This window comes from Perognathus longimembris, chromosome 6, assembly GCF_023159225.1.
Source record: "Perognathus longimembris pacificus isolate PPM17 chromosome 6, ASM2315922v1, whole genome shotgun sequence".
Lineage (NCBI taxonomy): Eukaryota > Metazoa > Chordata > Mammalia > Rodentia > Heteromyidae > Perognathus > Perognathus longimembris.
The window spans coordinates 49,069,499-49,087,830 of NC_063166.1; the positions used below are offsets into that span (position 1 = coordinate 49,069,499).

At 42.1% G+C, this 18,332-nt stretch overlaps 2 protein-coding genes across 2 annotated transcripts; both read right to left on the minus strand.

The window, feature by feature from the left end:
* Window positions 1–928: 928 nt before the first annotated feature.
* On the minus strand, window positions 929–8,211 carry LOC125353703 (cystatin-8-like). Its single transcript, XM_048349360.1, has 3 exons — window positions 8,032–8,211; window positions 4,901–5,014; window positions 929–1,012 (listed from the first exon to the last, which is right to left on the minus strand). The coding sequence occupies exons 1-3, from the start codon at window positions 8,209–8,211 to the stop codon at window positions 929–931; spliced, it is 378 nt and encodes a 125-aa protein (XP_048205317.1).
* A 5,000-nt stretch (window positions 8,212–13,211) lies between these two features.
* On the minus strand, window positions 13,212–17,385 carry LOC125353704 (cystatin-12-like). Its single transcript, XM_048349361.1, has 3 exons — window positions 17,191–17,385; window positions 14,275–14,385; window positions 13,212–13,292 (listed from the first exon to the last, which is right to left on the minus strand). The coding sequence occupies exons 1-3, from the start codon at window positions 17,383–17,385 to the stop codon at window positions 13,212–13,214; spliced, it is 387 nt and encodes a 128-aa protein (XP_048205318.1).
* Between the last annotated feature and the right edge of the window lie 947 nt (window positions 17,386–18,332).

The window sequence follows — 18,332 nt, forward strand, 5'->3', positions numbered from 1 at the left end:
GTGGCTTAAGGTGATAGGGTGCCAGCCTTGAACAAAAAGAGCTCAGGGACAGTGCCCAGGCCCAGAGTTCAAGCACCATGACCAAAAAAGAAAAAAAAAAGTAAAAGGTTGTTGTGAAATAGTATTGCATGCATTCACTATCTTAACCATTTTAAAGGTAAAGTTCAGCTACATCAATTATACTCACATTATACAACCCATCTCCAGAACTTTTACATCTTACAGAACTGAGTCTCTCTACTCATTATATAAATCCTCATTAGACACATCTATGGTCAATCGCTTTTTGAAAAAGAATTTTGTTTCTTGCTATCATCCCCATTTGTATTCTTCTTCCTCTCATTCCCCCTTCTCAGTCATTCTCTCATGCATGTGTGTGCGTGCACATACGAACACTATGGTAATTCAGTTCACCCCCCCTGACTTTATTACCCTCACTCCTTGCTTTCTGAACATTGTTCTCATTCAGAGAAAAAGAAATACAAATGCCTTCCAAGCCTCTTCAATCCTCCAGCCCAGGTGACATAACCAGTCAGAGCTCTCAGATAGAAAGAAACTTCAGGGCCAAGGAAGCATCAGGAGGAAATGTTAACACCTATTGCATTCAGGCCTGTGTAAGGGATTATTATCCAATCTAAACAGATTCCTCCTTCCATTTGCCATGGGGAAATGGAAGCAGCCCTCACCCTATTCTTTATTTTCAGTTACAAACTTATTCCTGGCGGTGGGTCCTTACACTGTTCAAAGGTCTGTTCTTGCTGCCAGGGAAGACCCTATCTTTTGTCCCCCACATGCTATGAAATTAAAACAGTTGGACATTAGGCAGAAAGGCATACAAGAGGAAAACATTGGTGACATTCTTATGCCTGACGATGCTTTTTATCACAGAGAAAGGTTGACTAGTGGTAGATGGGTCTCCAAGATACAATCAGACATCAAAACATTGTTTCTTCAACACATCGAATTCTCCATTCCAGGGAAGTGCTCCTACCAAAAAGCTGCAATGTACGTTCTGAAAAAGATAGCAACAATGAAAGTTAGTAGTATGCTTAACAAAATAAAACAAAACAAAACAAAACAAAAAACAATATCTTGTTGCTAGTTGTCTGGTTAGGGGTATATGGGTCCTCACCCACAATGGACTTCCCCCAAGAATCTGAAGAGTTGGAGGCTAAGGATTACCAATGGCCAGTAATTTTACAGAGGGAACTCTGGTCCATATTGACAATAGGTAGACAACAAATACTAGCAGTAACATTCTGATGGTAAGCCACACATAAACTGGGCTTCCTTCTTTTTAATTCTGCCTACAATGTAAATAAAACAATTTTCTATTAAACACAGAATAATGTATGCTGTCTTAATGATTAAATATATCATTTTGTTCTAACCAGTCAGGATAAGAGTCATTTAGAATATTCTAGAGCCTAACATATCTTTTGTACCAACAAGTTCTAGACCTTTAAAAATCCTATTGAAATGACTAAACATCTTATGGATGTAACAGATGGAGGCACGGATGCATGGATGGATGGATGGATGGATGATGCGTGGGTGGGTGGGCAGACTGGCAACTGTATTCCTGACAGTGGGAATCACTGACCCACTTCTAGGAACTAAGAGCAGAGGAGTCAGAAAGAAGATAGTTGGATCCCTTCTGTTTATTGTCCCTCTGTTGCTCTCTAATGCTTACTGCTTATTAGATGTATACAATACCAAATCAATATTTTTTAAAAATTTTATTGTCAAACTGATGTACAGAGAGGTTACAGTTTCATACGTTAGGCATTGGATACATTTCTTGTAATGTTTGTTACCTCCTCCCTCATTCCCCCGCTCCCCTCCCGCTTTCCCTTTCCCCCCATGAGTTGTTCAGTTGATTTACACCGAACAGTTTTGCAAGTATTGCTTTTATAATCATTTGTCCTTTTACCCTGTGTCTCTCGATTTTGGTGTTCCCTTTCAGTTTCGTAGTTCTACTACCAGTATACACGGTTTCCAATGTACTCAGATAAGATACAGAGATAGTGCAGGTACAACCACAGGAAGGGGATACAAGAAGATCATCAATAATAGAAGCTACGGTTTCACATTGCATGTTGAAAGTAATTACAACCATGATATAACAATCGTTTCCATAACATGGAGTTCATTTCACTTAGCATCATCTTATGTGTTCATAAGGGTATAGCTATTGGGCTCTTGTGATCCTCTGTTGTGACTAGCCTAAACCTATGCTAATTATTCCCTATGAGGGAGACCATAGAGTCCATGTTTCTTTGGGTCTGGCTCACTTCTCTTAGTATAATTTTTTCCAAGTCCTTCCATTTCCTTACGAATGGGGCAATCATTCTTTCTGATAGAGGCATAAAATTCCATTGTGTATATGTGCCACATTTTCCTGATCCATTCGTCTACTTGGGGGCATCTGGGTTGGTTCCATATTCTAGCTATGACAAAGTGCTGCGATGAACATTGTTGTGCTGGTGGCTTTAGTGTGTTCTTGTTTGTGGTCTTTTGGGTAGATGCCCAAAAGTGGGGCTGCTGGGTCATAGGGTAGCTCTATGTTTAGCCTTCTGAGGAATCTCCATACTGCTTTCCAGAGAGGCTGAACCAATTTACATTCCCACAAACAATGAAGTAAGGTTCCCTTTTGGCCACATCTCCTCCAATATTTGTTATTGTTAGTTTTCTTGATACAGGACATTCTTACTTGGGTGAGATGGAATCTCAATGTTGTTTTGACCAAATCAATATTTTTGAATATTTTTTCTTTAATTAGTTATACAAAGAAGCTGCCATTGCACAAAGCAGTTTATTTATACAGAGCCTTTTAACATTCTTACCCATCCACCCCACCTCTTTCCTTACTTTTCTTAATTTTTAGGTTATATATTGAATTTTTTGACACTTAACAAAGCAACTTATGTATACAGTACATCTTGATCTCTGTGGTCCCTTTAATATCTTCAACCCCCTTTGACCCAATGTATATATAATGCATGCTTGCTCACATTCTACTCCTTTCCCCTGCTCATTCTTCTACCCCTACTCCCTTGTGGTAGCTAGAATGTGGCCATACATCTAGACATAAACACACTGAGTAGAAACATACTGGTTATAAATGAGTTAACTGGGGTATAAAAGACTCTATGGAGAGCACAAATAGTATAATTCTTTAGAAAGATGAAGTCAAAGACCAACAAAGTAAGTGTCAGGAATTGAGTATTTGTAAGAGAGAGGGAGCAAGGGGAGAGGAGAAGAAAAATAAAGAGGCCAAATCAATATTTCAAAAGGCAAACTCCTTTCAGTCTTCTAATGAATTCAAACTGTGGGTGAGGGTGGGGAAGGAAAAAGTGCATCTTACTGCATGAGACTAGAAAAATTCTGGGACTAAATGCAATGGAGAAACAAAGAATAACCCCAGCTTATCCAGTAACATAAGGTGGCCGCCTTTTAAGAAGCATGCCCCTAGAGCACTCAGAGAGATCTGGAAATTTGTCATAAAGGAGATAAGAACACACACATACACATCAAAAACAAGTTCAGCAAAGCTGCCTGGGCCAAAGCAACCCGGAAATGCCCCCAATATCTCATACCATGCTCTGAAGTTTGGTGTCTTCATCCAGAAAAGGCCAAAGCTAAAAATTCACCAAGTGAACTCCATATGACAGTTAATACATACTTGTCCCAACTTTCACAAACCTGTACAGGTAATGTGAGAGCATACCACTAACAAATAGTTGTAAAACCATTACACCACAAAATCAGTCAAATTAAATCAAATTCTAAGTATGCAAAAAGGGCTTCATGTTAGGGAATCTATTCATTTAATTAAAAACAGTAATTGGTGACATGAAAATTATCCAATATACATCTGCTGGGCAAACTTGCCCAACTGAGGATTTTCTCCCTCAGTTTCAGGCTCAGCTTGAACAAGAATGAACAGCCTGGGCCTTAACTCTGAGGTCAACATGTATACGCTTAGGGCAAGGTAAGATAGCTTCTGTCTGTAATTGTAGCTATGAAGGAGGAGCAAGTAAGATCATGGCTCCAGGATGTCCTCAGGCAAAAGTGAAACCCTATATAAGAAAGAAGAAAGACTAAAAAGCAAAAAGGATCGGATGTATGGCTCAAGTGGTAGAGCACTTATCTAGCAAGTTCAAGGCCCTAAGTTCACTCTTGTATTGCCAATAAAGTAGTACACAGATTTAAGGCTAAAAGTGTCTAGAAAAAAGAAGCCTTTGGCTTGCTGTTCCCTGACATTCATAGTAACCTTTGCTGAACTCAGCAAGAGCGAAGGAGGGTGTAAGCCAAAGGCTCTTGGAGTAGCACTCAGCCAATGGTACATGGGAGTCAGATAAATAACCCTGTTTCCTTACATGTAAAGTTATGCAACTCTGAGATAGGTTCTGAACAAAGGGAGAGACACAGTCCGGTCCAGATACTACCTAATCTCTAATACCTGCTTTGACCTGTAACTGGTGCTCAGTAAATTTGTATGAGTAAATGAGTAAATAAATGTATTTCCTTTTCAGCTAACCAGGCTTGAGCAGCTATGGCTCCACAATGGCTGGGTGTTTAGTCTATATCCAAAAGGACCAACTTTCAGTGGTCATATGTCAGCAAGTTGTCTTGCATCAAAAGTCCAGAACCTTGAGACAAGTACAGTGTTGACAGCACCTTGCCCCTGAAAGAGGGGCAGGGAAAGGCTACAACCAAGGCCCTGTCTCCTCTACAAGCCACAGTGTTGACATCCGGGGCTGAGTACTGGGAGCTAGCTAGATCTCCAAAGGAGTCTGGGTATCCTCAGGTTTTCCAGTTTACTCAGAGACCTTCATCAACTCACATGAGGCTGGGAGCCACCAGGTCTGTTGCAGATGACTCATTTTCCACTTACCTTTTCCCTTTCAGAGTTTTCTTCAACGGCACAGAGTTCACTATTGTTTAAGGGTTTTCTGCAATTGCTGCGAGCAATTCTGACATCAATTAGGTATTCTAGGCGATCTGTGATCTGTGGGTTAGCAAAGGTTCAATTTTATTCAGAAAGGTTTCATTGGCTAGATGCTGTTGGTATATATCTGTAATCCTACTCAGGAGGCTGAGATCTAAGGATCACAGTTTGAAGCAGGAAAAATCAGTAAGACCCTTATCTCCAATTAACCAGCAATAAATCCATAAGTGGAGCTGTGCCTCAAGTGGTAGGTCACTGGCCTTGAGCAAAGGAGCTAAGGGACAGCACCCAGGCTTTGAGTTTAAGCCCCAACACACACACACACACACACACACACACACACACACACACACACACAATCATTTAATTTTTATAAGTTTTGACAAACACAAAACTCCCTCTCATTCTGCCTTTCTGTTCTCCTCTCCCAGCCCAGATGTATCTTTACAAGAAGGATAAAAAACATTACCCACTTCCTGGAGTTACTTGCACACTGAGAGTCACACAGGGGCCTCTTGAAAGTAAAACCTAATTCCAGCTTGACTCCAAATCCCAGGATTTACATTCTTCCCTGTGACAGTGAGCAAACACAGTGGCCTCTACAGGAATCCCACAGACTTGCCCATCTAGTATTTTTCTGACTTTTTAGTGTTCTTAAAAATAAACTACAAATTACTTGACCATGTTCTTCAAGATCTGACATAGTATAGTCTCTGCCCACATCTGCAGCCAGCCACACTAGAGCCTCATAGAAGCATTCAAGGATCCTTGTACTCTCCAAGCTTCCCTGTTTCTCTACTGCAGCTGATGCTGTGAGTCCTACCCCCATGTTGTTTCCAAACACAGACTGACTCCTGGGGCTCCCCATCTCCAACAGGATCTAAGGGCTCCCAGAGCAGCTACCAATCCATGACAGATTTGAATAGGTAAATAAACAACTCAGCTTCCTCAACTGTAAGGTAGCCTAACTCCTAGGTATGTTTTTGTTTTGTTTTGTTTTGTTTTGTTTTGTTTGGGTCCTGGTCCTGGGGCTTGAGCTCAGGACCTGTGTGTCCTCTCTGATCTCTTTTGCTCAAAGGTAGTTCTCTGTCACTTGAACCACAGCTCCACTTCCAGCTTTTGGGTGGTTAATTGGAGGTAAAAGTCTCATGGACTTTTCCTGCAGTCTGGCTTCAATCTGTGATCCTCAAATCTCAGCCTCCTGAGTAGGAATACAGATGTAAGCCACGGTGCCTGGCCTAGGTAATTTTTGCCCTTCTATGTCCATCTTTGCATTCTCCAAGAAGACAGAGCCCAGCTGCCCATGGTAGTCACCTTCTCACTTACCTTGCTTTGGCCCCTTCTCCTAACCCTGTTGCCCTTCTCCTCTATCATTTTGATGCTTCCTGATATGGTCTCCCAAATAAACTACTTGCCTTTGAATTTTACCTTTAGGATCTGCTTCTGGGAATACCCAAAATAAGATGCCTTTAATAACTTCACGTGCTCTGCCTAAATGTCTCTAGTCACTCTTAAAGTGGTGCTTCTCATCAATGATTGTGTACTATGATCACATTGAAAGTCTTTAATACACACTGAGACATAAGTTCCATCCAAAGGCCTCATTTTGTTAGTAACAGTATAGCCTCTGTAGTAGGACATTTATATGCTCTCTCTCCAGTTGAGAAACATTGTCTGAGAAAGCTTTGCCCTGACATTCAGTATCCCCCATATACAATGCCACTAGAACAGACAACATAGCCCTAATTCTTGGTTTAGGGGTTTTCCATTCAACTAGACTCTGGCTCCCCTAAGGTTATGATCCTTTTTATCATTTTCACCACCCTATGTACACCAACTAGCATAAAAGTGGCTTATGAGAAACTTCTTGAATGCACATTACTACTTGAGTACCAAAGGAAATGAACTGTAAAAGAGGCTGGGGACATTACAAGATCAATTCCTTTATCACACAGGACCACTATGAAGTCACATTCAGAGATGGATTGTGAAGTGTGCCCAATCAGTGAAAGATTCTATATTGCCAACATCATATCTTGGAAATGCAATACTGATGAATCACTTTCCCGAGGAATGGAGGATGCGAGTTCCGCCATTTGTTACCTATCCATTGAATACCTCTTCAACTCTGTCCTCCTCCAAGTTTCATAATATAATTACCAGCCACATCACATAGCTGATATTGCTGTTTGCAGTCAGCTTCATTTCAACCTTGAGGGCCTTTGGCTGAATAGAGCAGCAACAATCATGTTGAAAACTCCAGGAAACACTCATGCCCAACAGAAATTTATATCAGAATTTATATTAACGATACTTGCTAAAGTTGAGCAACTAGTGGCCATGTGAAGCAACACACTTTTATAAATAAAATCAATATGCCTCCACTTCAACTCTATAAATATCAGGTGGAAAAGTTAAAGAACAGGAAGTAGAACTGTGGCTCAAAGTGGTAGAGTGCTAGCCTTGAGCACAAAAGCTCAGGGACAGTGCCTAGGCTCTGAGTTCAAGACCCATGACAAAGAAAGAAAGAGAGGGAGGGAGAGAGAGGGGGAAGGATGGAAGGAAGGGAGGAAAGGAGGGAGGGTAGAAAGAAAGGGGGAAAGGGAAAAAGGAAGAAAGCAAAAGAAGAAAGGAAAGGAAAGGAAAGGAAAGGAAAGGAAAGGAAAGGAAAGGAAAGGAAAGGAAAGGAAAGGAAAGTTAACCGTGGAGAGTGTGCTACTGATTCACAAGCTCAGCAATGTCATATGCCTCTCTTTTAACCCTGTGTCCCATGCTATGCAGACCAGGTTCAAAGGTAACCTGGGCAGCATTATTACAAAATATTCATGGTGCTTGATTTTTCTCCTAACCTTAGCAAACACATAGCACTTGATTTGCAGATTTGAAGTTAAATGAACTGATATATACAGACTACTTAGAATAATAGTCCAAACTAGGTGCTCACTGCTGTTGTTACTATGTGCTCCATATATCTAGTATTGAAGCATAGCAACATGCTTCTCACATGTCCATGCTTTCATTCTTAGTTCCACCTGTGCAATCAATGCAAATGTCCCATCTAGAGATAGTAACTTTACCTGCAGCTGGGCATGGGGTATCTTGACCACCAGGAAGATGTATTTGTCCTCACTGTTTTTGTTGTACTCTTGCATTGCAAACCATACACATTGCTTCACATTGACATTTGAGACGTTGACAGGTTTGAATGGCCTCAATACCTTCATCTCTTTCTTGGCTGGGTCTATGCTGACTCCCATGTCCACAAGAAGGGTGAGGAGTAATAGGAAGAACCACCAGGATCTGATCATTGTACTGGAGTCTCGGAGTCAAGAGGCACAAAATGGTATCCTCCTGTGCTCTCAGGGCTGGTGCTCACGAACTGGGTGGCTGCTGCTGCTGCTGTTAAACTGGTCAGCCTAAATCATACAAAGGTTCTCTAAAGACTGCACTTAGCCAGGAATGCCAGAGGCCTATAATGGGAATACACATACCATAGTAAGCCCTAAGTATATTCGAAGAGAATAAGATGAGAACATGTTTTTAAAGGTGAAATGAGGATTGCATAGGACTTTGGCTACATGGAATGGTGACATCTGCCCAGAGTAATTAGACGGCATGGGGTAAATGTCCTTACAGAAGTGTTTCCTTGTAAGACTAGTAGTTTTAGGGAAGGCTGTGGTTCTACAGGCAGTCTGGAGAGATGGGGGCACAATGATAGAAGGAGTGACATTGATCAAGATGCATTGTACTCAGAAACTGACATGTTGAATTGAAACTCCTTTGCATGACTACTTAAGGATGTTTACATGTTTTTTAAAAAAATAAATGAATTAAAAGCTGTAGTGCTGGCTGTCTTTCATGAGGAGTTCTTGTCATTAGGCTCATATGCATAAGGTCCCCTCACTCATAACCTCCCAGATTTATGTAGTTATTTAGATCTTTTGGTTAAGTCTTGACACAAAAAATGACTTGTTTGATTCTAAATCAATTTCATAGTTCAAGGACCTTGTCACATCAGGCTGCCTTCTCTGTATCAGCCTATCTGGATTCAAGACCAATCTGTCAGGGTCACTTTTTACAGTTACCCCTCTCCTCATCCATGACACCCTAGTTGGTCTCTTCCACCAGTCTTCCATGCCTTTTATCCTGAGTGTAGCCTGTATTTCTAGGAGCAACTTTCTCCCTCTGTAGACACTGCCATGTCCTCACCTGGCCCTATGCCTGCCACTCTGGTTTCTAAAGCTCAATGCTGTAATACAGAACTGTAAAAATTGCCCTGCCCCAAGGTTTCTTGGCCCCCAACCCACTGTGACTTTCAAACCTGTTCCTCCAGCTCAGCCCCTTCTTCCTTGTGGAATTGGGCTCTAGTTGTATGTCCCAGCCTGTGCTTCTCCTGGGTCTCCAGATCTCTCAGTTCACGCTTATGGCCTGGCCAAGAGACTCTGTGTGTCCTGATCTCTGGTCCATCTTCATCCACTGAGCCCAGGAACTGCAGGGAGGCCACACTTTGTGATGTAATCAGGCACCTGTGACCTTGCCTTGGGAGTCACCTCTCATCTACAGGCCTCTGGTCTTTGAGTCTAAACAGCTCTCAAAAGACACAGGCAGCAATCAACATCCCCCCTCCTCCCTCCCCACACCCTGCCACAGAGTTGGTCTCTGTGGAAGCCGGCTGTCCATCTGCAGCCTAATGAACGCCTACCCTCTGGACTCCACATGTTTAGCATAACAGTGTCTCTCCTACTATCCAGGGAGTGGGCCATAGAGAAGGTGGACATACCCCCCCTCAAGCTCTCAGAGTTCCTGTTTTCCGTGAAAACCCAAAACCAGTATGCAGCAAGTTCCTGGAGGGACAAGAGCTGGGCATTTGCTGCAGCCTGCAAAGATGAGGAATGGCCATGTGCAATAGATGCAAAAGGATGTAAGTGTGCCAGGCAGGTTGTGAAACAAATTAAATGTATTTAAGCTGTATCTCTATTGGATGTTATGTGGTGGATTGATGTTTTCATCTGTGGTTATCAATAAGAATAGTTTTTCAATATATTTGAGGGATTGCACAAAAGGCTAGATGAATTGTTGTAAACCTGTTATAGGAACTCACATTTATTGTTTATTGCTAGTCACCGATTAATGTCACAACTTTCTAATTTTAGCTCTTGGGAATTTTAAGACCCTGGGCCATATACTTCACCAATAAAAAGCAGAATCTGTTAGAGAGTTCAGAAAACCCAACACTTTAATTTCCCCAGGGGTTCCAATGTGCAGGCGATTGAGGATCAGTGCAGAACACCTGTGCTTTATGAATTAATGTGTCCATGAAGCCTCTGTGAATCTTGCTAAAACACAGATGCTGATTGGATGTGTCTAGGTGAAGCCTGAGGTTCTGCATGTCTAACCAGCTCCAAGTTGATACAGAGGCTGCTGGTTTCCCAGCCATGGTTTTGAAGTGTTGAAGTGTTGAATGATAATCCTTGCTTTCCACCACTTTGCTTCAGCCCAGCTATTATAACTCAATTAGATAGAAGAGTAATTATAGTGTATTGATTTGATTCACATTAGTGGCATTATTTATTAAAGATATCCAAATTTTACTCAGCACTTCTGCTGTCACTTATCCTACTTATTATTTTCTAATGTATTACCTTTCCTTTTTAATTAACTTTCAAGAATCTTAGGGGAATCTTGGAGTAATTAATATTTTGTTTTAAGTATGTGAAGCAAGACTTTTGTCCAATGTATCCTCCCTCTTCTGAATTTATTCGTATTTGATTTTTAAATAAATTCTCCCTTTAATTTTAGAAAAATCTATCTTCAAATATTTCTATTTTTTATTCTTTTCTTCCATTTGGAGATTATTATGTGTTCTTTTGTCGAGTAGAAGGGATAGTTGTGAAGTTCTTATGTTTTTGTGTTCTTACAGCTTTAGGGATTTGTCTGATAAATAAAACTGTTAAAAGATATGTTTTTACACATCTATAAACTATGAAATGATCACCATTAGCAAATTTATTACCTCACATCTTTTTTTTTGTTTTGGTTACTTTAATGCTGAGCCTAAACTATCCAGACACGGCATGGCTGGCACTACTACTTGAGCCACACCTCTACTTCTGGATTTTACTAGTAATTAGAAATAAGAGTCCCTTAGATCTGTTGGCTTGGGCTGGATTTGAACAGCGATGCTCAGATCTCAGTCTCCTGAGTAGTACATTATTATTTGTAGTAATCAAGTCTTATTCATCTTATAATCTTAAATGTCTGTACTGCATCTCTTACCATGTAACTCCTGGTGCTACCATCCTACTATTACTATGTTCTTCTACATCCTACTGTTACTGTTAAATTTTCTATTAGATTGCACATATAGGTGAGATCATATAGTATTTGTCTTCTTGTGTCTGTATTATTTCACTTAGTACTATCCTCTGGCCTATCTATGTTGACATCGATGGCAGAATCTCCTTTTTATGGCTGAATAGTATTTCACTATATATGTACCACATTTCCTCTATCCATTCACCTGTTGTTGGACACTTTAGAAGATTCCATATTTAAGCTGTTGTGAAGAGTACTAAAGAGATAGATGCTGGGAGTACAAGTATCTCTTCAACATGCTGATTTCATTGCTAACCTACTAATTTGCATTTATCTTATGACAAGGATGGTAGGTACAAAATCTAGCACCCTTAACAATGGCTGTTACTTAGTTCTAAGCATCAGTTCTAAGCATCAAATCAATGAAGTCCATACTGGAAGCATATTTGTTATTTCTGTGACAGCCAGAATCAGAGGTCAGACACAGGCCTTAGACAAAATATGTTAGCTACAATTCACACATTTGCTATAATATTAGCATTACCCAGAGAATTAGTCACATAACTGCTAAAGTATTAGATTTCCCTAAAGAACTACTTTATGACTTTGCTCACAAAAGCCAATTGGCTGATGTTTTTTGTGTTTGGGATATTGCATGACATCTATGAAAATGGACATAGGGCTGATGAATCAAGAATACCAGATACATTTAATGGTCAGTAATGGAAATTGGCATGAGATCTAGGAACAACAGGCCTGGAATATGTGAATTTCTGAGCCCTGGATAGAGAACTCAGGGCTCATGAATAAGAGCTCTAACTTGCTGAGTCTAAGGTGAGTAGCAAACTAGTTTTTCTGATCACACATCTGCACTTGGAAATATAAGCATGTCACTACTAGATCACAGGTAATGTTACAAATCTTACATATAGGTCAAAGCATCAGTGCTGGGACAGGGTACCATCACTGTCTGTGACCAAAGATCCATCCAGGGCTACTTCTGTTAATCTTGTCCCACCAGCACTATGCCAAAATCATGGGCACAAGTTGGCGAAGAAAGGGCTCAACTTTTTGTCAAGGGTCACATGAGTCCATAGAGACAAAGGATGGAGGAGCACTCTTCCAGTGCTCTTCCAAACAGAACTCTTTGCCACCTCGATTGCATTCTCCTGTCTCTCTGCCCCTCCAGGGCTTCTCCTCACTAAGATCTGGTGAGAAAGACTTTCTCCTTAGGGTAGAGATCTGACACCATGGTACATCTCTCAGGGATCAGGAGTAGTATTGAAAGCTGTAAAAGCCAGGATGAGTACCAGAAAGGGAGCATAGGCAGCAGGGATCAGGTGGGAACATGGATACAAGAACTGTTGTCTCTTAGGCTCTCATTCCTGGAGAGGACGCCTTTGTTAGTCAAGCAACATGCATTGTCCAAAAAGGCAAAGCTTCCTATAAATACCAATTACCCTCTTTCCCAGACCTAGGCCCGAGTTGGCTCATCTGTAGAGGGGCCACCCACTAAGAGCCTTGTCCTGGAGATGGGAGCAATGAGGAAACAAGCTATAGCTGTCATGAAAAATAATCTGCATTCCTTCTAAGTGTGTGAATGAAAGTTATGGAGAAACTGGAGAATGAATGATGGATAGAACAATGGCAAAACAAAAGAGACCATCACACAAAGGATGAGACGCTTTATAAAGCTTACTAGGCATTCTGCACGCACGGGCAAGGTCAAATAATAATGACAAGAATGTTTTCTTGCTTATCACTGACTGTGACATATATGACAAATAAACAAGATAGAAAAGCCCAAAACTTCTCAGGAACACAGAAGATGCTGTGAGATGCCTTTAATTGTGCTAGTGCTGCATAGACTTTGGACTACAGACTATCTTGTTCCAGTGGGGGAGGGAGGTTCGGCTGTGGGTGGCACAAGATCCCGTTCCACCTATGTCTGTATGCAGGTGCTGTTCATAACTTTGAACTGGGTAATCCAAATTAGAGACTCCACAATATAAATGCAGCGAACCTGAAAAAATAATAACACATAAATTCGAAAAATATAATATGTACCGATATAATTTATATCAACATTTGATATTGTCACTCAAGTGATATCTTGAGTTGAATTAAACACTAAAATAGAAAAGAAAAAACAGAAAATCAAAAGCAGTCACCTAAGGGCAGTCCTCATGAATACAGCTAAGGGCTTCACCAAGACAAAATGTAATGGTTGCTGAATTCCCCCACCCACCTGACCCATCACTTACCCCCTGTGACATCTTGTCCACTCATATTCTTCCCAGAATATATGATGCTGAGTGAAATGTTCCCACCCCAAAGGTCTGAGGGGTCCCACAGAGATGGCCTTGCCAGGTACCTCCTATCTGAACAACAGCACAAACCCACCCCAAAGGCTATTGGTTGGGGAGTGGGATCTCTCATGAACAGTCTCTCCAGAACAGAGAACCACTCCGAAGCTCTCGAATCCCATGGGTTGCATGTCACCCATAAGGTGATAATGTCAGAACTCAGGCTCTCCAGGAATCATCTTATGACATAGAAACTAGAGTGAGTAGCAGGCTGAGCTGATTGAATGGAACCATCCCAATCCCCAAGGACATTCGCAAAGGAAGGGTGAAGACCACAGACAGAACACCATCTTCCTTAACTTCCAGGTTCTCAGGAAAGTATGGGGCTAGGACCAGAGGAAGGGCTCCATCCACGGATGAAGGCCACCTGAGAGTTTTCTGGTTGCTTGTGGTCAGCCAGCTGGGCTATGAGCAGAGGAGCTGCCCCCAGCACGGTGAGCCTTCTCTGTCTGCTGAAGATGACCCCTTTCTGCCTGCAGTGGGGATCCATGAAACCTGGTACACAGAGGTCATACACCCTCATTCTGTTCAGGATTACCCCTTGACATAATTCCTAAGCCTCTCCTCAAACCTCCCTTAGTATCTATTTTCATTCTCAAAGACTGGTGATATACTGTGAAGTTGATTTGATTCTCAAACCTTTTTCGCTCCTGGGCCATGTTGCAATGGACAACTGTCAATGTCTTCCTCGTATTTCTTGCAAATTGTACGGCCTAGCTCCAAGTCTACTAAGAAAATCCAAGTCCACCTCTGTTAAGAGAAATTTTACAAGTTGTTATGCAATAAGCTTATACAGAACCAAATAGAAAAAATGATAAAAGGATACAAAGGTGCTTATGTAGGTCAATAGATATATACCTATCATTTTCATTTCTTTTCTCTATTTCTGTTTTTCTTTCTCTGTCTCTGTCTCTATTCCCTGTCTCTGTGTGTCTCTGTGTGTGTATTAGTGTGTGTGTGTGTGTGTGTATATGTCTGTATTTCCATCTCTAAATCTTTTTTTGAGATAGGATCTAACTATATAATTCCCAAATGGCCTCAAACTCTTAATAATTAATCCTACTGCCTCTGCTCCTAACTCCTGGAGTTATAGGTGTTCACCATTACGCCTGGCATCTTACTTTTTAATTTATGTATGTGCATTTTTCTCCTCATTTCACCATTTACCTACCAAAAAAAATTCTTTAAGCTGAGAGTGTAGGTCAGTGATAGAGTATGTGCTTAGCAACATAGTCTAAGTATGTTTTATGTATAATTAATGGACATTTCCCAAAGAAAATGTCCATTAAGTACACAGGAAACGTGCATTAGGGCCTTTCTTCAGCACTCTTTTCACTGGCTAATTAATACCAGGACAATGAATATTCAGGGTATAATATCTTAATACAACCAAATCCTATACATTACTGGGCACAGTAGGGCATACCTACAATACCGTCACTCCAAGGATGAAGCATGGGATCTTGAGTTTTAGGCCAGCCTGGCTTACAGAGAAAGTCTTAAGCTAGCCTCAGCCTTTGGAGACATTTTCTAAAAACAAAACAAAATCTACACAGCCAGAAACCAGTGGCTCATGCCTATAATCCTAGCTACTCAGGAGGCTGAGATACGAAAATCGTGGTTCAAAACTAGCCTAGGCAGGAAAGTCTGTGAGATTCTTATCTTCAATAACCTGTCCCTCCAAAAAGCCAGAAGTGGAGTGGTTGCTCAAGTGTAAAGCTCTAGCTCTGAGCAAAGCAAAAGCTCAGGGACAGCAACCTAGGCCCTGAATTCCAGCCCCAGAACGCACACACGCACACACAAAATCCGACATAGCAAAGAACCTGTCCACACCACAACCACACCTGACAATATAACCAATATGACAGTTCTCACAAGAGTGTCAGACACTGCTTTCTGCTGAATGGCTTCCTTTGTCTAGCACAGGAATCCATTGGGTAAGTTAACAAGAAGAACCAAGAGAGTTTCTTAGGGATAGGAAGCTGTGTCTTTAATGCAACACTGACGGCACCGAAGTTTGATCTTGCAAACTTGAGGAGGTGACTTTTAAGCACCCTGTGCTATTCTGAATGCTTATTAGGATCTTAAAATGTCATTATAAATTATTTTCCTTTTTGGCAGTTACTGGAACTTACAGTGATTACTTTGCAATTCCTAGGTAGGCATTCCACGAAACTATCCTCTCTGCTAACCTTTAAAATTTATTTTCATGACAGGCACCGGTGGCTCAAGTCTGCAGTGCCAGCTACTCAGGAGGCATTGATCTGAAGATTGAGGTTTGATGTCAGCCTAGGCAGGAAAGTCCATGATATTATATCTCTAATTAATTACCCAAAAGTGAGAAGTAGAGCTATGTCTCAAGCAGCAGAGCACAATAAACTGGAGCAAAATAGCTCAGAGACAGTGCCTGGGCCCAGAGTTCAAGCCCCAGGACCAGCACATACACACACAAAAATGTCATTTTCATTTCATAACTATAGATCCATGATAACTGAGGAAACAACCAAGCATGGGAAGAAAACAAAGCCAGCTAACCCTAGGTTAGCTAGCTAACTCCCAGGTTGGGGCCATACCTCCCACAGACTGACTGGGAAAATGTCCAGAAAGCCCACTCAATTAGGGATTCAGGAATACTCTCTGGTGATAACGATACCTACCCATGCTTGACACAGTAGCCACATATTCGCACAACCATGCTCAACACACCAACCATACACTCACATCTTCCCCAGTACCCAACTCCCAGTGACCAGGGCACTATTGTTCCTGGTCTGGTCACCAGCGTGGCCAGGACTGTCAGTTTTGGCTACTAACATCCTGCAAACATCCCAAGAGGTGTTTATCAGCTCATATGAGAAACACCATATAATGCATTTCTGGCATTCCAAGCTTAGCATCCCCACATCCTTCACTTTTGCTGCCCCCAGCACACCTCTACCTCAGCACCTCCTTCCCTGAATACATTTGGCTTGGTGGCTGCCTTCACTTCTGTTCTCCAAACCTCTATGTGGCTAGGTCTTTCCGGGGATGCCCATTGAAGAGGGCACTCACCCAAGAAGCTACCACCTTCTAACCTTCCTCACCTCCTGTGATCCTGAATCACTGCATGAGCTTCACACACACACACACACACACACACACACACACACACACACACACACCCCACTCCCCACTACTTCACTCATGGATTCAGGCCTACTTTGTTTCTGTCTTTTACTGAAAGAGCAACCATGAGGACAGCTTCCTCTTGCCACCACTGATTTCTGGCATGAAGAAACAGCGGATCTTGTTCCTCCCTCATGCCAAGGTGAAGTTCAGATGCTTCTTTTTCCTTTCTGTAAGTCTTTCTTCTGCCGGCTTTTCAGGAACCACACTTGTTAAAATAATAGAACAATGTCCTCTAGTAATAGCTGTTTCAGATTTTTTTTTAATGTTGCTGTTACTGTTTTTAACACCAAGTTAAAAATCTCACTTGCTCTTTTTCAGAGATCCAGGATCCCCCAACTCTGCTAGCATTCAAACATGGACACCATCAAGAGACATTTGGTCATCTACCTGGTGTTGGCTTCTCCAGACTTGCAGAAACTTGTAGGCAAACTCATCGTCCTGGTCTTCATTGAACTTATGAACCACATACTCCACAGAAATGGCAAAATACTTCATATTCTTGTCAATGTTATTAAATTGGTAACTGCAGACATGGGTCCCCAACACGATGAGCCCCACCAGCTGGAATACTTTCTGAAACATGGCTGACCCTAGAATCTGCACTAGGGGCTAGGGATACGGAATGATGGCAGCTGCTGCTGCTGGTGACACCCTCCCAGCTCTGCACCCCAAATGGCCCTGCCCACCAGAGGCCTTATCCTGCTAATATCCTCCCCTTGGCCAGCTCTTCTGTCCAGTGCTTTATCTCAACTCCCCTGCCTTACTCCTCCCATCTTCCCTAAGCAGAAAGCAGAGTAGGACATTACATTTTCTGCCCCCTAGTGATATAAACCCTGGATTCACAGGCCTCAATTCAACATCTCTATTGCTCACACATCCCTGGGGCTGCCTGCTGCAGCCTCACACCCTCACCTATAAGATGTGGGTAGGGTGTCTCAGCCCACCTGCCTTACCCTCATAACCCTGAATCCTAGAATTGGCAGAGCCACGGGAACTTCTAAGAGTAAGGTTGGACTATTGAGTGACTTTGGTTATAGCTTATACTGTTCTCAGGGAGCTCCAGGAGGGCACAGAGTAAGGGACCAGCATGAGAACTGGATGATGGTCCCTCCACTACTGCGGCTTGCTACTGGCCAATTTTCTATCTCTCTTTCTTTCCTTGAGGTCTGGGCAGGCCTGTGCTTAGTGGCGAGACTCCTAGGATCAGAGAAAAGCAGAGTGTGAAGCACCAGCTCTGCAGAAATGGACATGGAAGGCAGCCATGAACCTAGAAGGGGGCAGGAACTGGAGAAAGGGCAGTAGCTGAGCATCAACTGACATGCATCCTTCTCCAGCTCTACCTCTTGGCAGTGCCATAGCTTTCATGTGTAATCTGACCCATGCCCTACCTCCCTCTTGGAGAAGTTGCTGGAGAGTAAACAAAATGGTTAAGCATGCCAAGAAGGGCCAAGGCCACTGATGTCAGGGGAGGATGCTCATACTGAAACAATTTTCCCTCCTTTGGGGTATTGGGGCAGCTGCACTTGGAT

Excerpts from the sequence above, each read along its gene's own strand:
- LOC125353703 (XM_048349360.1), bottom strand. The coding sequence starts at position 8,211 with ATGGGAGTCAGCATAGACCCAGCCAAGAAAGAGATGAAGGTATTGAGG. Across the intron at positions 5,015-8,031 it reads TACCCCATGCCCAGCTGCAG|ATCACAGATCGCCTAGAATA; the intron begins GTAAAGTTACTA and ends GCTAACCCACAG. Across the intron at positions 1,013-4,900 it reads AAAACTCTGAAAGGGAAAAG|AACGTACATTGCAGCTTTTT; the intron begins GTAAGTGGAAAA and ends TATCTTTTTCAG.
- LOC125353704 (XM_048349361.1), bottom strand. The coding sequence starts at position 17,385 with ATGTTTCAGAAAGTATTCCAGCTGGTGGGGCTCATCGTGTTGGGGACC. Across the intron at positions 14,386-17,190 it reads TCTGGAGAAGCCAACACCAG|AGGTGGACTTGGATTTTCTT; the intron begins GTAGATGACCAA and ends TTCTCTTAACAG. Across the intron at positions 13,293-14,274 it reads ATGGCCCAGGAGCGAAAAAG|GTTCGCTGCATTTATATTGT; the intron begins GTTTGAGAATCA and ends TTATTTTTTCAG.